The 15,207-nt window shown below is 34.0% G+C and overlaps 1 protein-coding gene across 1 annotated transcript in view; it reads left to right on the top strand.

Annotated features, from left to right (window-relative positions):
* Window positions 1-14,759, top strand: part of LOC106870695 (uncharacterized) — a 16,759-nt gene extending 2,000 nt beyond the window's left edge. The window contains exons 2-6 of the mRNA XM_014916858.2: window positions 2,745-2,978; window positions 5,913-5,984; window positions 8,717-8,806; window positions 10,319-10,438; window positions 13,786-14,759. Of these exons, the coding sequence (XP_014772344.1) occupies window positions 2,769-2,978; window positions 5,913-5,984; window positions 8,717-8,806; window positions 10,319-10,438; window positions 13,786-13,941 (648 nt within the window). The 5' untranslated portion in view covers window positions 2,745-2,768 and the 3' untranslated portion in view covers window positions 13,942-14,759. The remainder of the gene's footprint in view (window positions 1-2,744; window positions 2,979-5,912; window positions 5,985-8,716; window positions 8,807-10,318; window positions 10,439-13,785) is intronic.
* The last annotated feature ends 448 nt before the right edge of the window (window positions 14,760-15,207 follow it).

Below are 15,207 nucleotides of genomic sequence, written 5' to 3'. Positions count from 1 at the left end.
AGACGAAGACAGGTGGTGTAAACAACAAATGAATGTATTAGTTTAACGCTCGGGAATAGAGAAAGTCTTTGACGTTTCGAGCCTATGCTCTTCAACTGAAAGAAACACAGAAGGATCACACAGGAGAGCTAAGAAAAAGAGGAGATAACAAAGAAGTGGTGAACCCAAGACGAGAAGCTGCGTGTGTGTGAGAGAATGCTGGTGATCTTAACGTATGCATATGTGTATGTAGGTTTGAAGGTGTGAAAATGTGGGGAAGGGAATTGGTCAGTGCTAGTGTGTGCGTGGTGGTGTGTTGTGAAGTGATGTGTTATGTGATATGGTGTAGCATGGTGTGATGTGAGGGTGTTGGGAGGTGGGGAAAGCATGGGTGGAGTGTGGGGCACCAACTTCAAAAGTTTAATCAAGCAAATCAACCTCAGTACTTAGTTTTTTTTTGTTTGTTTTTTCAAGATTGATACATAGTCTGACAGTCTCTTTTTTGAATTGCTAAGTTATGGGGATGGAAAAAGAGGGAAAAGAGAAAAGCCCCCACCACTTCCAGCATTATTTCTTGTTCAAGAGCACTTACATCTATATTTGTTTCATGTGAGGCCGATTCATCTCTTTACGTCTTGCCTCTTTACCTTCTCTAACCATCATTCTTGAGTTTGGTTTGATTTGGTTTGATTTGGTAATATGTACCATGCTCTTGCTAATTGTTTAAGGTGCCTGTATAACTATGAACAGACATCGATGCTCTTTTGGACCTCTCACCTTTAATTCTGGGAAACGTCCAGGATATGAAAGCTGAAGGTAGAGACAGCTGCACCAACAATATCCCTGGCTGATACTCAGTACAACTAGGACAGCTTGAAATTAATGTATCTTGCTCAATGACACAACATGCTGACAAGCGCAGGAATTGAACCCATGAGTTGAAGACCATGAGTCAAACATCATAACCACCAGACCACACATACTGTCATGGTATCCATTAATGCCTCTTTTGAATTAGAGGAAGATAGCCTTCACTAAATTTTAGAACCTTCCAAGGTCAGCTAATATTTAGTCTGTGGAAGTAGGTCATATCTTTTATCAGCTTGCTTACATACTTAGACCAGTTATATTTATGTATGTTCACTGAACTTTTAAAGGTTATTATGTGTAAGGAATATGTGGTCAGAAAACAATTTCCACCATAAAGTTGTGGGAAGGAAGAACTGTGGGAAAATGTTTAAGCCTTTTCATATCAACCCATTTGAGACTGTTCCAAATTCACATTTTAAAATGATCTTAACTAAAATCTCCCATCAAACTTCCATGCTAATTTTTATTCCAAATATTAGTTAGATAATGACAAAAGTGTTTTAATATACTCTTTATCAGTGTCAAATGTAAAACAAATGCAATGTAGTTCTATGTTTAAGAGATGAGGAATTATGTACATTATTTATAATTGACGGATATTTGTCCTTATCTTGTTTGTTGTTAACACAACGTTTCGGCTGATATACCCTCCATCCTTCATCAGGTGTCTTGGGGAAATTTTGAGTTCGATTCCAAGCAGTGACCTAAATAATAATAATAATAATAATAATAATAATAATAACATCAAAAAATACCTTAGGAATGAGAACCCAGGTTCGAAATTTCCCCAAGACACCTGATGAAGGCTGGAGGGTATATCAGCTGAAACGTGTTAACAACAAACAAGATGAGGACAAATATCTGTCAACTGTAAATAATATAAATGCAATGTATATATACATTTTGCTACCATAAGAAGGGGTGCTGAAAATTCTTAGCTTTAAGGGTTTCATGAAAGGCTTGCTTTGAGGCTCAAACTTCTGGGTTCTTTTACAGGACTTAGAAAAACTGAAGGTCCACTGCAATGTGTGTGAAAATCAGAGATGGAAATATGTTGAATAAAATCATAATTAACTGATCCTCCTGTATTTTCTTTTACCGAAAGCTAAGAACTTTTCAGCACCCACTCAAATGTACAGAAATATGGTAACCAAATGGTTAATACAAAGACAAAAGGGATAGAACTTGGTGCCTTGGGTGAATTTACTATTTGAACAGTTCAAAAGCTATTTTAGTAGTAGTGTAATTTTACAACCTGTTACAGATGATCAGGTAATTTCACAATTGTTTTTCATGTTTTAGTTGATTTTAATCCTGTTTTAAAGAATGCAAATCTCGGAATCATCATCATTGAATGCTCACATGGGTCAGATGGAATTTGTTGAAGCAGATTTTCTACTACCAAATGCTCTTCTTATTTCCAGCCCTCAATTATTTCCCAAGCAAGGTAGTATTTCCCAAGACTAGAAGACTGACAATAAACAACCTTGCTTGTGTGATGAGAATGCTTGTTTACAACCATCATGTAATGACAAGCAAAAGGTACACACAAATACACAGGTGCAAACACACAAACACACACACTCACTGAGATGTTTAATGATGACAGTGATATTCTATGACCAACTTCCTTTAAGTTTTCATCTATCAAATCCACTCACAAACTTTGATTGGCTTGGCACTATAGGACAAGGCACTTGCCCAAGGTTCAATGCAGTGGGACTGAACCCAAGACCACTATGACTGGGTAGCAAACTTAACCACACATCCACAACTGCATCTGAGAATATTTTATGTTAATGGTTTTTGTAAGTTAAGAATGTTTGAAAAACAGCAGCAAATGTCCTCTCTACTTCATTTGTATTGAACTTTTTTTTAATTTTATTTAATTTTAGATAAGTCTCACATAACTATTGAAGATGCTTGTTCGTCACATGTACTCAGGGCTAACATTGACAGGAGCAATACATTTCTTCCTTGGAACTTTTTGTTTTGTTGCTTCAATGGTTGGCTTCAAAACAAAGAGGTGGTATGGCAGACGTATGTTCCATCCATCATACTACTATGGAATCAACACTGAAGAGCTGCCCATCATATCTGCCACATTTGGATGTATTGCAAGCCTGTGGGTAAGTATTGACATTGTTTGTAACAGTTGCATATTGATCAAAGATATATTGATTTCCAATTTTGGCACAAGGCCAGCAAGTTCAGTGGATGAGGTAAGTCAATTACATCAGCCCCTGTGCTCAACTGGTACCTATGTTATCAGCCCTGAAAGAATGAAAAACAAAGATGACTTCAGCAGAATTTGAGCTCAGAATGTAAAAATGGACAAAATGCCACTCAGTATTTTGCCAGGTATGCTAACAATTCTGCCAGCGTGCCACCTTATACTGATCAAAGTTATATTGCAATAAATATTTTCACTTCTTACTGTTAATATTCATGGCAAAATATTTAAGGACTATTAACCTAAGCCCTTTTAATTTTTTACTTTGTAAATTATGACATCACATTTCAAACTATTTTATCAATTGTCATCAGGTGCCAAAATTGGGTGGGTTTTTGTTTTTTTAACCTGAACAAGAAACAAAGCACTGATGGCAAAGGTCAACTCTTTCAAATGTACTGTTTTATCCCATTTCATTCAAATATGATAAAAATGAGTGGTTCAAAAGTTTCAGAATTTTCACAGAATAAAGAGTATTGGAGATAAACAAGATACTCAGCATTGCCCAGGAAACAAAGTGGACAGTTGGTAGCCAATCTGTTGAATGCTGATAATTGTAATCCTGCATAAATTTAGTATTTCAAACAATGTATATAATATTTGTAACACAAATTCATGATCATTTTTACCTCTTAAAATTTTACTTACATTTCATTAACTTACAATAAAAGGAATTAACAGAATGATTTATTACCCTATAAAGTGGCCTTCACCAGTAATAAATATAGACTGCTCTACTTCTTAGAGTGTGCTTTTTCTCCAGATATATGTTTTTCTAAAGAAATTATATATATATCTTGTTTATCTCCAATACTCTTTTAGGAAAGTGGTTATACACCATTAGGTGTACACCGCTTCCATACATTAAATTTCTAGAAGAAACAACAGAACGCAGATTCTGAACTATCAACACAACAATATTTATTTACAGAGGAAATAGGCAGCACTTCGCCCTTTGGTTGCTGAGACGCCGTCAGTGATGTTGGTTGGTTATTTGTCTAGCTCCAGAGTTGGAATGTTGGAATGAGCTGTCTCCAGAGTTGGAATGTTGGAAAGAGCTGTCTCCAGAGTTGGAATGTTGGAGACAAACTGCTTGTACGTCTGAGCTCTCCACTGGCCGGCGAGAAAAGAGAATGAATAAGGGCGCGAAGCTTGTATGTCAAATGACCACGCATGCACATGAGACTCTTCCCGTGTTCCTTCCGGAACTAGTCCCTGCGCATGCATGGATAAGCTTACCGGAAATGTCGTCTGCTATTTAGGCGTTACTACACTCTTTATTCTGTGAAAATATATATATGTGTGTGTGTGTGTGGAGGCACAATAGCCCAGTGGTTAGGGCAGTGGACTCTCAGTCATAGGATCGCGGTTTCGATTCCCAGACCGGGCGTCGTGAGTGTTTATTGAGCGAAAACACCTAAAAGCTCCACGAGGCTCCGGCAGGGGATGGTGGCGAACCTTGCAGTACTCTTCCACCACAACTTTCTCTCACTCTTACTTCTTGTTTCTGTTGTGCCTGTAATTCAAAGGGTCAGCCTTGTCACACTGTATCACGCTGAATATTCCCGAGAACTATGTTAAGGGTACACGTGTCTGTGGAGTGCTCAGCCACTTGCACATTAATTACACGAGCAGGCTGTTCCGTTGATCGGATCAGCTGGAACCCTCGACGGCGTAAGCAACGGAGTGCCAACAACAACATATATATATATATATATATATATATATATATATATATATATATATATATATATATATATATATATATATACATAAATAGATATAAAATGGTAATGTTTGTGGCCACTTCAACATGACTGTTCCATATGGAACGATGTTACTACTATTTTTTAACCCCAGGAGAACACCTCCAGTAGGTAAATGACACAATCTGTGTCCTCCAATATAGCAGGAGAGCAAACCCCAACCATCTAGTGATTTGACAGGACCAGTAGACCAGCCTGGTTTCAGAGTATTTGCTCTTCCTCAGTACTGAACACCTGTCCACTAATGGCAACCATTCACCCCAGCTCGCAATATATAAAAATGTCAGTGACATTCAGCTGCTGATCTTACAACATGCAAAGTAGCTAGTTCTTGCATTTCTATTAGAGATGCAAGTAGTAACTCTACTGAAAAGTAATGTTTGTTGCCACTTCAACATGGCTATTTGGTATGAAATGACATCGTTAACCAGCTGAAAGTGTTCTCCTGAGGTTAAAAAATAGTAGTAACATCATTCCATATGGAACAGTCATGTTGAAGTGGCCACAAACATTGAAATTTGCATAATCTCCTGTGCTTGCATAAAAAATAAAATGAATTGAACGGTCAAATATTATTTCTAAAAGATTAGTTTGGGACTATCATATACAAGATACCTAAAGTTCCACAACAAGGATTGAATAATAGCATCACACTCCCATATATGTGAGCAGTATTCCAATATAAGTTGCACTTCATTTATGTTGATTGAAAGACTGAAGGATTCTAGCATTTTTCTTGCAACCCACAATGTCTAACAGATGATTTTGACCACAAGGAGATTTCAAGAAATAAATTTGGCTCCATCACATATATGGAATATTGAAAAAGACAGACAGTCTGAGATCACTGAAATATCATGAGAAGAGGTATCAGTTATTGACAAGTGTAGGTAAACAAAGGAAGTGGTTATATTCTTGCTGAAGCCATGGGAACATAGGAGATAAGACAAAAATATATTCTTTTGTATCTGTTTCTATTTCTAAACATACATTTTTTTATAAACTTTATATTTGTTTTATTTTATTAGGTTTTATATTATTATATGACATTTGTATGATTTTAGGTTATTTCAGTTGGGATATTTGGAATTCTTGCTGGTAGAAAAATGTCTTCACCATTACTCTCTCAGAAGCTGGTAAATATTTCTACAATTATAAATCTTTTCTATTCAAATGTTCAAAATATTTGATGTTTAATTAAAGTGCAAAAGTTATTGAAATAGCTGTATAATTATATACATATTGACTATATCCACTTAAAGCTAGTTACACAGTAGAAATTCTTATATTCATCCGGTCTTTCATTAGTAGACCTCATACTTGACAGAAACAATAAACACTAATATGTTGCAAACAAATGAGGCATCTATCCATGGTTGGTTGATGTATTAAAAATAGCTGTCACATCACAATCTACCACCTTTAACCCTTTTGTTACTGTATTTATTTTGAGACGCTGTGTTTCTTTCAATTACTTTAAATATAACAAAGAATTTAGTAAAATAACTTAGTTATTATTCAGCTAGTGTTAGGAACATAAATTGTGACTAAGGTTTGGCTGCAGATTTTAATTCAAAACTTATGAAAACAAGATATTTGTACTCAGAGCCAGAGCCGGTTTCAGCCGGGTTGGTAACGAAAGGGTTAAAAGTGAAGGACACATTGGTTAAAATAGCCCTAGGTATACTGAAAACTATATGGTCATACTGAATGGTGATGGTGGAGCACCTTTCATCATATATCTGTTAGATCATGGATGACCTGAAGTTACACAACTACTAATGCTTAATATAAATATCAGGTCATTAAGAATGAAATGTCTGATTTTGAACTAAAAGTTTATTTTACTTTATCTCGGAGGGGCTGTGTGGTAAGTAGCTGTGATGCAGGAGTGGCTGTGTGGTAAGTAGCTTGCTTATCAAACACATGGTTCCGGGTTCAGTCCCACTGCGTGGCACCTTGGGCAAGTGTCTTCTACTATAGCCTCGGGCCAAACAAAGCTTGTAAGTGGATTTGGTAGACGGAAACTGAAAGAAGCCCGTCGTATATATGTATGTGTGTGTATATGTTAGTGTGTCTGTGTTTGTCCTTCCAACATTGATTGACAACCGATGCTGGTGTGTTTACGTCCCCATAACTTAGCAGTTCGGCAAAAGATACCGATAGAATAAGTACTAGGCTTACAAAGAATAAGTCCTGGGGTCGATTTGCTCGACTAAAGGCGGTATTCCAGCATGGCCACTGTCAAATGACTGAAATAAGTAAAAGAGTAAAGAGTACAATTTTGCCATTTTATCAGTAGCTTATTTATGCTGACTGCAAAGAATTCTGGAAAGCAAGAGGTGATGAAATCTCAAAAGGCTGTTTTTGAATCTTCTTCAAATTTGAAATTTTTCCTTGCAAAAAGTTGTCTAATGCCTGGAAAATGTGATAGTCAGTTGGTGCAAAGTCTGGTGAATATGGTGGATGACAGAGTACTTCCAAGTTCAGTTCCTGTAACTTGAGATGCGTTCTTTGAACATGTGGTCATGCATTGTCTTGCTTGAGAATTGGCCTGTCTCTGTTGATCAATCTCAGTAGTTTAATTGCAAGTTCACTCATCATTTCATCTAATTGGTTGATGTATACATCTGCTGTAATTGACTTACCAGGTCTCATGAAGCTGTAGTGGATGACACCAGTGATGGATGCCAAATAGACACCATTAGCGTTTTTGGTGAATATTCTTTTTTGATTGTGTTTTGGTATTTCGTCTCTAGTCAACCACCATGCAGAACACTTGCTGTTGTTGAAAAGAATTCATTTTTTATCACATGTAACAATACAATGCAGAAATGGTTCGCTTTTATGCTGTGACAGCAAAGAACAGCAGGTTTCAAGATGACATGTCATTTGATGCTCGCTCAGTTCATGTGGTACCCACTTGTCCAGCTTCTTTACCTCACTGATTTGTTTCAGATAGTCCATTTCAAGAGTAAAGTCACCAGAGTGGAACTTCTCAATCCATCAACATACAGCGCATTCATTTGCCACATCTTCACCAAACATCTCATTGATGTTTCAAGCTGTCTGGGATGCATTGGTTCCACAACAGAACTCATATTCATAAACAACATGAATTTTTGATCTATCAATGGGTTCACGAAAATTTATTTACAAGAGAAAACTCACAATTATAATCAGACACCATGAATTGCATTTCAAAAAGTGATGATGTAACTCTTCAATGTTGTAAAACAAAGAATTGTCAAAATAAAACATTAGAGTTAATGACTATCAAACTTGGTGCATAGAAAATCAGACATTTCATTCTTAATGACTTGATAACTATAGTGGAATATGTACATTGAACCATACAGTAGAAAATTGAGTGTGAAATGAACTGAAGTGGCTAGAACAGAAGTAAAATGAATTGATATACTTGTTAAATTTGATTTTAAGTTTTTGAATATTTATATTTGTCTTATACTTATAAACTTATGTATGCATGCATGTGTGTGTATACATACATACATACATATATATATATATATATATATATGGGTGGATGTGTATACGGAGAGATAGAGAGAGGAAGAGAGAGAGAGAGGAAGAGAGAGAGAGAGGAAGAGAGACAGATGTGTGTTTATGTAATGTATTCACACATAAATACCCACAATGGACAATTGCATGATGCATGAACTGACAAAATTAGTCAACACTCCCTGCACAATCTCATATATACCCAACCATACATACATACAGTCGCACACAAATATCTGTCTGTATGCACACACACACACACACACACACACACACATATTCATATACATATGCACATAAATATGTTGAAAAAGAATAACTAAAACGCTTTAATATTTCATTTCAGAAAATTACCTATATGATCCTTAATATTTTGTCAGCATCTGTTTTTGCACATACTGGAATTGGTGCTTTTACTAGCCTTGGAGTATGGATTGTAAGTATATTTTTAACCGACTTGATTTGTAGAATCTTCCTTCAATTTATGGAACTGCAACCTCTCAATACTGAGAAGTAGCAGCTCATCCTAAAGTGACACCCTGTTTTCTGAGCTATATGTTTAAATTCAAGAGCTATAACAAATTGTCTTCTTTGAATTGGTGCACACCAATTATTTGCAGTTCTGCTATCTATTCTGTGGGTAGATAAGTTCATCTGTGAGTGACTAGGAAGAAGGAGAGAGAAAGAATAAAATATTTTTCCTCTCTGTGTTATCAATTAGAGAGGGTAAAAGTTGTGTAGTCCAGCAGTGACAAGCCAGGTATTTTTAATCTATGCATTAATTTTTCATCATAATTATAATTTTATTATCATGTGATAGTTGTGAGTACTGAAAGTTCTAAGTGAATTGATTCAAGAACTTGGTTCTAATTCCTTGTAGAAATCCTTACACATGTTTATATTCACTTCAAAAAAGGGCATGATTCCCTCAACTTTTTAACATCTTCCTTGTAATGGAAGGATTTCATACCAATATTGAACGTTTTGACCACCTCTCACTCTTCTCTCAAAAAATTTTGATGGGAAGCATTTGTAGATTGTTAAACCCATTTTTTATTTTCTTTCATTTAGTTAATTTTTTGTTTTGGTTTTGTTTGTCTTCAGGGCCTTGTATTTGTGCTCAGGCTGTACATATCACCTGTTGCTAAACAGTGACTAAATAATTCAAAATGCTGTTTTACAAAATAAAAACTAAATTACAAAACTCATCAAACACTTTTTAATTATCATTAACTAACATAAAAGACAATGTGGGTACTTTAAAAATTAATTTTAAATATTTGTAATTATGGTTTTATTGTTTGACTGAAATAGTCAGAATAGATAATCATTTGATGCTGCAGAACAATAATAGAATTATTAATAATTAGATATTATTACTTCATTTTTTCAATAGTTTCTCTGACAGAAATCCTACAGTTAGAACTGCATGTGTGCATTTTATAAACTTCTCTGTAATAATTTCTATTGATATTTTCTTTCCTGAAATTTTCTCTGAGAAACACTGTAATATTCATATAAATTTATATACAAGTTGCTGGATGTAGAAATGGTAAAATGTCTTACAGAACAGGTAGTGATATTTGGCTATGTTCCTTTAGATTTTGAGTTCAAATCCTTCCTTAGGTCAACATCTTTGTTTTTCATCCATCTGAGGCTGATGGAATTAGAACCAGTGAAAGTACTTTAGGTTGACAAGTTGATATAATCAGCTATATCCTTGAAGGTGGTACCCCAGCATGACCACATTGAAATTACTGAAACTAGTAAAACAATAAAAGACTACATTAAAACCATTTTGACACAATGGTTTTAAGAGCAAAATATCAATGTTGCAAGATTAATTTCTATACCACTAGAAAAGTATGGAAAATAACTTTCTTTGTGACAAGATAATCATATCAGTCACTTTCTTTCTCATTCAACTATTCTTTTTCTTCTTTTTCAGCGTTATCATCATCCAACCAGACTCTATATTTTATTTAGTCTTGCAGCATTTGCTATGTTTGTGGATTTTGTTTTGTCAATTGTCTCTTCATCCTTGTTGTGCTGCTGTTCAATAAATGAGGTTAGTTCAGTTTTATTCTTTACTTGATAATTATTTCTTGTATTGCAAACGTCACACCATTTATGTTATCTTAGATTTGGAGTTACCATATATGACATTGGTCACATTTAGACTGCAAGAGATTGAATCAGGTTATTTGGAGTTACTTCAGCTTATAATTCACAAAGTTTTTCTTTTCAAAAGGAAAATAGTAGAAGCAGAAATATATAAGAAATGTGAAGTATATGATATAGTAGGAAAATTATAGACAAAGGTAGTGTTTGTGGTCAAATACCAGGACAAAAAGTGTCCCAAGCAGTAACATTCTAGCAAAGAGAAGAAAGTATTCTAGAACAGAGAACATGAGGATTGTTGCACATAATCTAGAAGGTTGATAGATTTTAAATGAGTCCATCAAAATGCATTGTGTTTTGTTTCAGAATGCATCAAGGATTGATTAAGAGAGTATTCCTTATACAGCAAAACACACAGATCCAGTACATGCCACAAAACAAATACAAAATCTTTGACAATTGTTTAGCTAAGGAGCTATGAGTGTACTGTCAACATCAGTTCTTCTTACCACCATCAGCACCAACACCTCTTAACAGTCAACACCAACATAGTACTGTCAAAACCAATACCTCTTACCATCATCAACACAACGCCTATTAATACCATCAACACAACACCTCCTATCACCATCAACACCTCTTATCACCGTCAACACCTCTTATCACCGTCAGCACCTCTTATCACCGTCAACACTTTTTATCACCATCAACACCTCTTATCACCATCAACACCTCTTATCACTGTCAACACCTCTTATCACCGTCAACACTTCTTATCACCATCAACACCTCTTATCACCGTCAACACCTCTTATCACCGTCAGCACCTCTTATCACCGTCAACACTTCTTATCACAATCAACACCTCTTAACACTGTCAACACCTCTTAACATTGTGAGCATCAACACATTTTAGCACAGTCAATACCAACATTTCCCTATACAGTCAACACCAACACCTCATGGCATAGTCAATACCAACACTTCTTAATACAGTCAACACCAAGATCTTTAACACCATCAATACCAACATCTCTTAACAGTATAAACACCAACTCCTCTTAAGACCATCAACACCAACACCTCCTAAGACCCTCAACACTTCTTAACACTATCATCAAAACATCTCTTAAGACCGACAACACCAACACCTCTTAAGCTTATGTAAGAATGACCTCCAAATTTTTAAAATCATTGTTATTCACATATTTAGGCATGCCAGTACATCAAACAAGTTTCATTAGCTTGCTACCTACAATGTCTAAAAAAAGAAATTTATAACATAGAACCTCCAATAGAAAACCTTATCCAGAGAAAGATGTTACACTGGAAAACTGCAAACCACACAAACTTTATATGAATATATGGTTGAAATCTTATTCACCAAAAATAACCTACTGGGAAAACTTACTGAAAGTACTCCTTCTTTTGATCATATAAACACTTCAATCTTTTCAATGTCATCAAACTGATAGCACTTCCACAACTTTTCATTCCTTAATTTTATTCCTTAATCTATCTGAAGCTTTGTTTACATTTTTCACGTTTTTCATTTCCATTTTTTCGTGTCTTCATTCATCTTTTTGTGTTCATCTGTAGTATATTTATTTAATGGTTTAACCATGAACCATTCACCAAGTTACTACCGACAATCCGCTTTTGTTGTGTATATTAGTTAATTATTTCTAATTACTGTACATACATACAGATATACACATTTGCATTTGTAAGTATTAGTCATTTTCTGCATGGTGAGTGAGTACATATATTTGTTTTTATGTATAAATATATATATATATATATTTCTCTCTCTCTCTCTCTCTCTCTCTCTCTATATATATATATATATATATATATATATATATATATATGAAAGTGTACATGAATTTGTGTGTGTATGTGTGTTTCCAAGCATAAATACTTGGTAACCAAACAGGCACAGAGAAAGAGACTGCACTTAGATTTGAAATCATGGTCACATATATTATTTATACACATATTATATGTTCCTTTTGTATATTTCATATTTGTGTGTATTGGTTTGTATGTTTGCATATTTATGTATATGGGTGTGTGCATGCATATGTGTACATATCATTTATTTGTATATGAAAGTACAGATGTATTCTCATTAATGTATGATTGTGTATACTAGCAGAAAGATCACACTGCAGGCAGTTAGCTGCTGGTCACTGAATATTTACACATTTGATTCTGAATTTGCATAAATTCTCTGAATATATTACATCTAACTTTCCTTTGTATCCTTTATTTGTCTAATAGTATTCACTTACTCAGTAAATATTTCTTTCATTATCTTATTGCAGTCTTAATCGCTCTCTTTTAAACAAACTCATAGGTAGTCAGTCCTGTATGTAATGGTTTATTATGCTATAAATAGCAGGAATAACATAGGTATATTCTATGGCCTAAAAAATACTAAACAATCATACCAGTAAATTCACCTCTGATTTTTTTTTTTTTTTCAAATTATGCCAGTGTAGTGATTTCAGATCCTACCCTGTTACCCATTCAGCCTGCCTCCTGGTAACTTGAAATTGCATTCAGATTAAGGAAAAGCTAGGATTACCCTTGAGTTCCTGGGAGTGATTTGAAATGAATGTCAGATTATTCCCTGAAATCTTTCCCCAAATGCTTGTCGTATTTGTGACAAATAAAGTTTGTTTTCTTTGTGTGTGTGTTTGGTACACATGTGTAATTCATAAAGAAAAAGTTTCAAGTTTTCACTTTGTTGGTTAAAGTTGAATAAGCCACATTTAAAATGTATTAAATATATATTTTTCATTTGATAATTGTATATTAATACATTTTGTTTACTAAAATATATATTTCGATTGCTAGTTTGTTATGTTTATATTAAAAAAAAAACTTGCAGACACAGAATCTTTGATGTTCAAAGTATTATTTAAAGATACTATAAAAATACTCGCAGATGTACTGGAAAGAAAAAATCACATAAAAAATCTTATTGTTGGTTGTAACACCTGTAATTGTATAACATTTCTTTTCTGTTGGCATATATATTTGTACATTTTAGTTTTGATAACCTATACAAGCACACAACTACAGGTGGTTGTTGGCACTCCATCGCTTATGACGACATATATATATACCGCTTACTTCGGTATATATATATATAAATATACGCACACATGCACTCACTATAATTGATGAAAATGATCGTTTAAAGTATTTTGTTTTAAATGATACTTCTTTAAAATGTTTTGCTTTTAAAGAGATTTTATCTTTTAAAATCTATTTTGGCTTCTGCAGCAAAGTGTTTGGGTATCAACAAACCAGGGAACTGAATTTCTGAACCCAGTATCTGATATGAATGTTGCACCAGCCATTAAGTATCCTCCAAATGTTGTTGTAGAGGCTTATGATCCTGCACAAGAAAAGAAAAGAATTGAAATGGAATACTCATAAATTGTGAAAATGAGAAATAGTTTGGAAATATGCATATTTTAATTTTGTGTTTTGATTAATAAATTTGATTCAATAACAGTAACTAAAATCTTCTATATTAACCCATTCATTTCTTGTTTTACAGTCATATCTATATAGCACATAGATACACTAACAAACATCTATATTCAACTGTTAAAGCAGTGGTTCTCAACAAGGGTTCATATGGCCCTTGGGGGTCTATATCAGATTTTGTTGTTGAAATTTATGGAGAATAAACTGGTTTATACTTCTTTTATAAATAAAATATTTTAACAATTTTTTAAAAAATTCCTAATAATAGGAAATTTTTTTTAAATTGTAAAAATATTTTGTGTATTGTAGAAGTATAAACCAGTTTATTCTTCATAAATTTTAACAACAAAATCTGATATGGACCTCCAAGGGCCATATGAACCCTGGTTGAGAACCACTACTTTAACATTTATATAAATATTACAGTATTTTTTAAACATTGAATGGCTGGGAGGGTCTATCCAAGTAAAATAGGAATCAAAAGGATTCATAGGTAAAAAAAAAGTGTTGAGAAACACTGTTAAAGTAAATAGCCCTTGCCAGTTTGTACCATTGTTATTGAAGCTATCCCTATTAAAATATCCATCTGAGCCAGTTTATATTAAAGTAACACCTGTTTCTCACTAACTTTTAATGTTAACCATACTGTTTAAAGTTCATGTAAGGAATTTTAAAATTCGCATTAATTTAGTGTACATATTTACACTACATATTTTTGATTACTTTCTATTTTTCTAGAATAAAATGTCTTTCATTAACTGCCATTTGTGTTTAATATTGTCTTTTAAACTAACTGTTTTGTTCTCCCTTCTGTAATGTTCAGCTATAATTCTTTTAAATGTTTGTACCAACTGTCTCTAAATCTTACTATAATGGACATTATATCCATCTGTCTGTCTGTTCCCTCTTCACGGCCAAAACAGCTTGATTAATGGGGACAATGTTTTTCAGGATTACAAAGGAGGTAATTGGGAAGGTTTTTTAGCAAAAAAAAAATGTGAAAAAGTATGATTATTTAGTAGATATTGAGTTTTATATTAATAAATTACCTTTGATTTTTTTTTTTTTTTGTTAAAATTTCGGCAACAAGGATTAACTCTGGATTCCTCACATCCCCCACCCCCGTATAATTCGTGAATTTAGAGGGTTTAGATTTGCGATACTATCCCTTTATTTCCCCATCATAGATGGGCAGATTTACTATCTTACTAT

Source organism: Octopus bimaculoides, chromosome 11 (assembly GCF_001194135.2).
Source record: "Octopus bimaculoides isolate UCB-OBI-ISO-001 chromosome 11, ASM119413v2, whole genome shotgun sequence".
Classification (NCBI taxonomy): domain Eukaryota; kingdom Metazoa; phylum Mollusca; class Cephalopoda; order Octopoda; family Octopodidae; genus Octopus; species Octopus bimaculoides.
The sequence above is the reverse complement of the archived record's forward strand: the minus strand, read 5'-3'. Positions and strand labels throughout refer to the sequence as shown.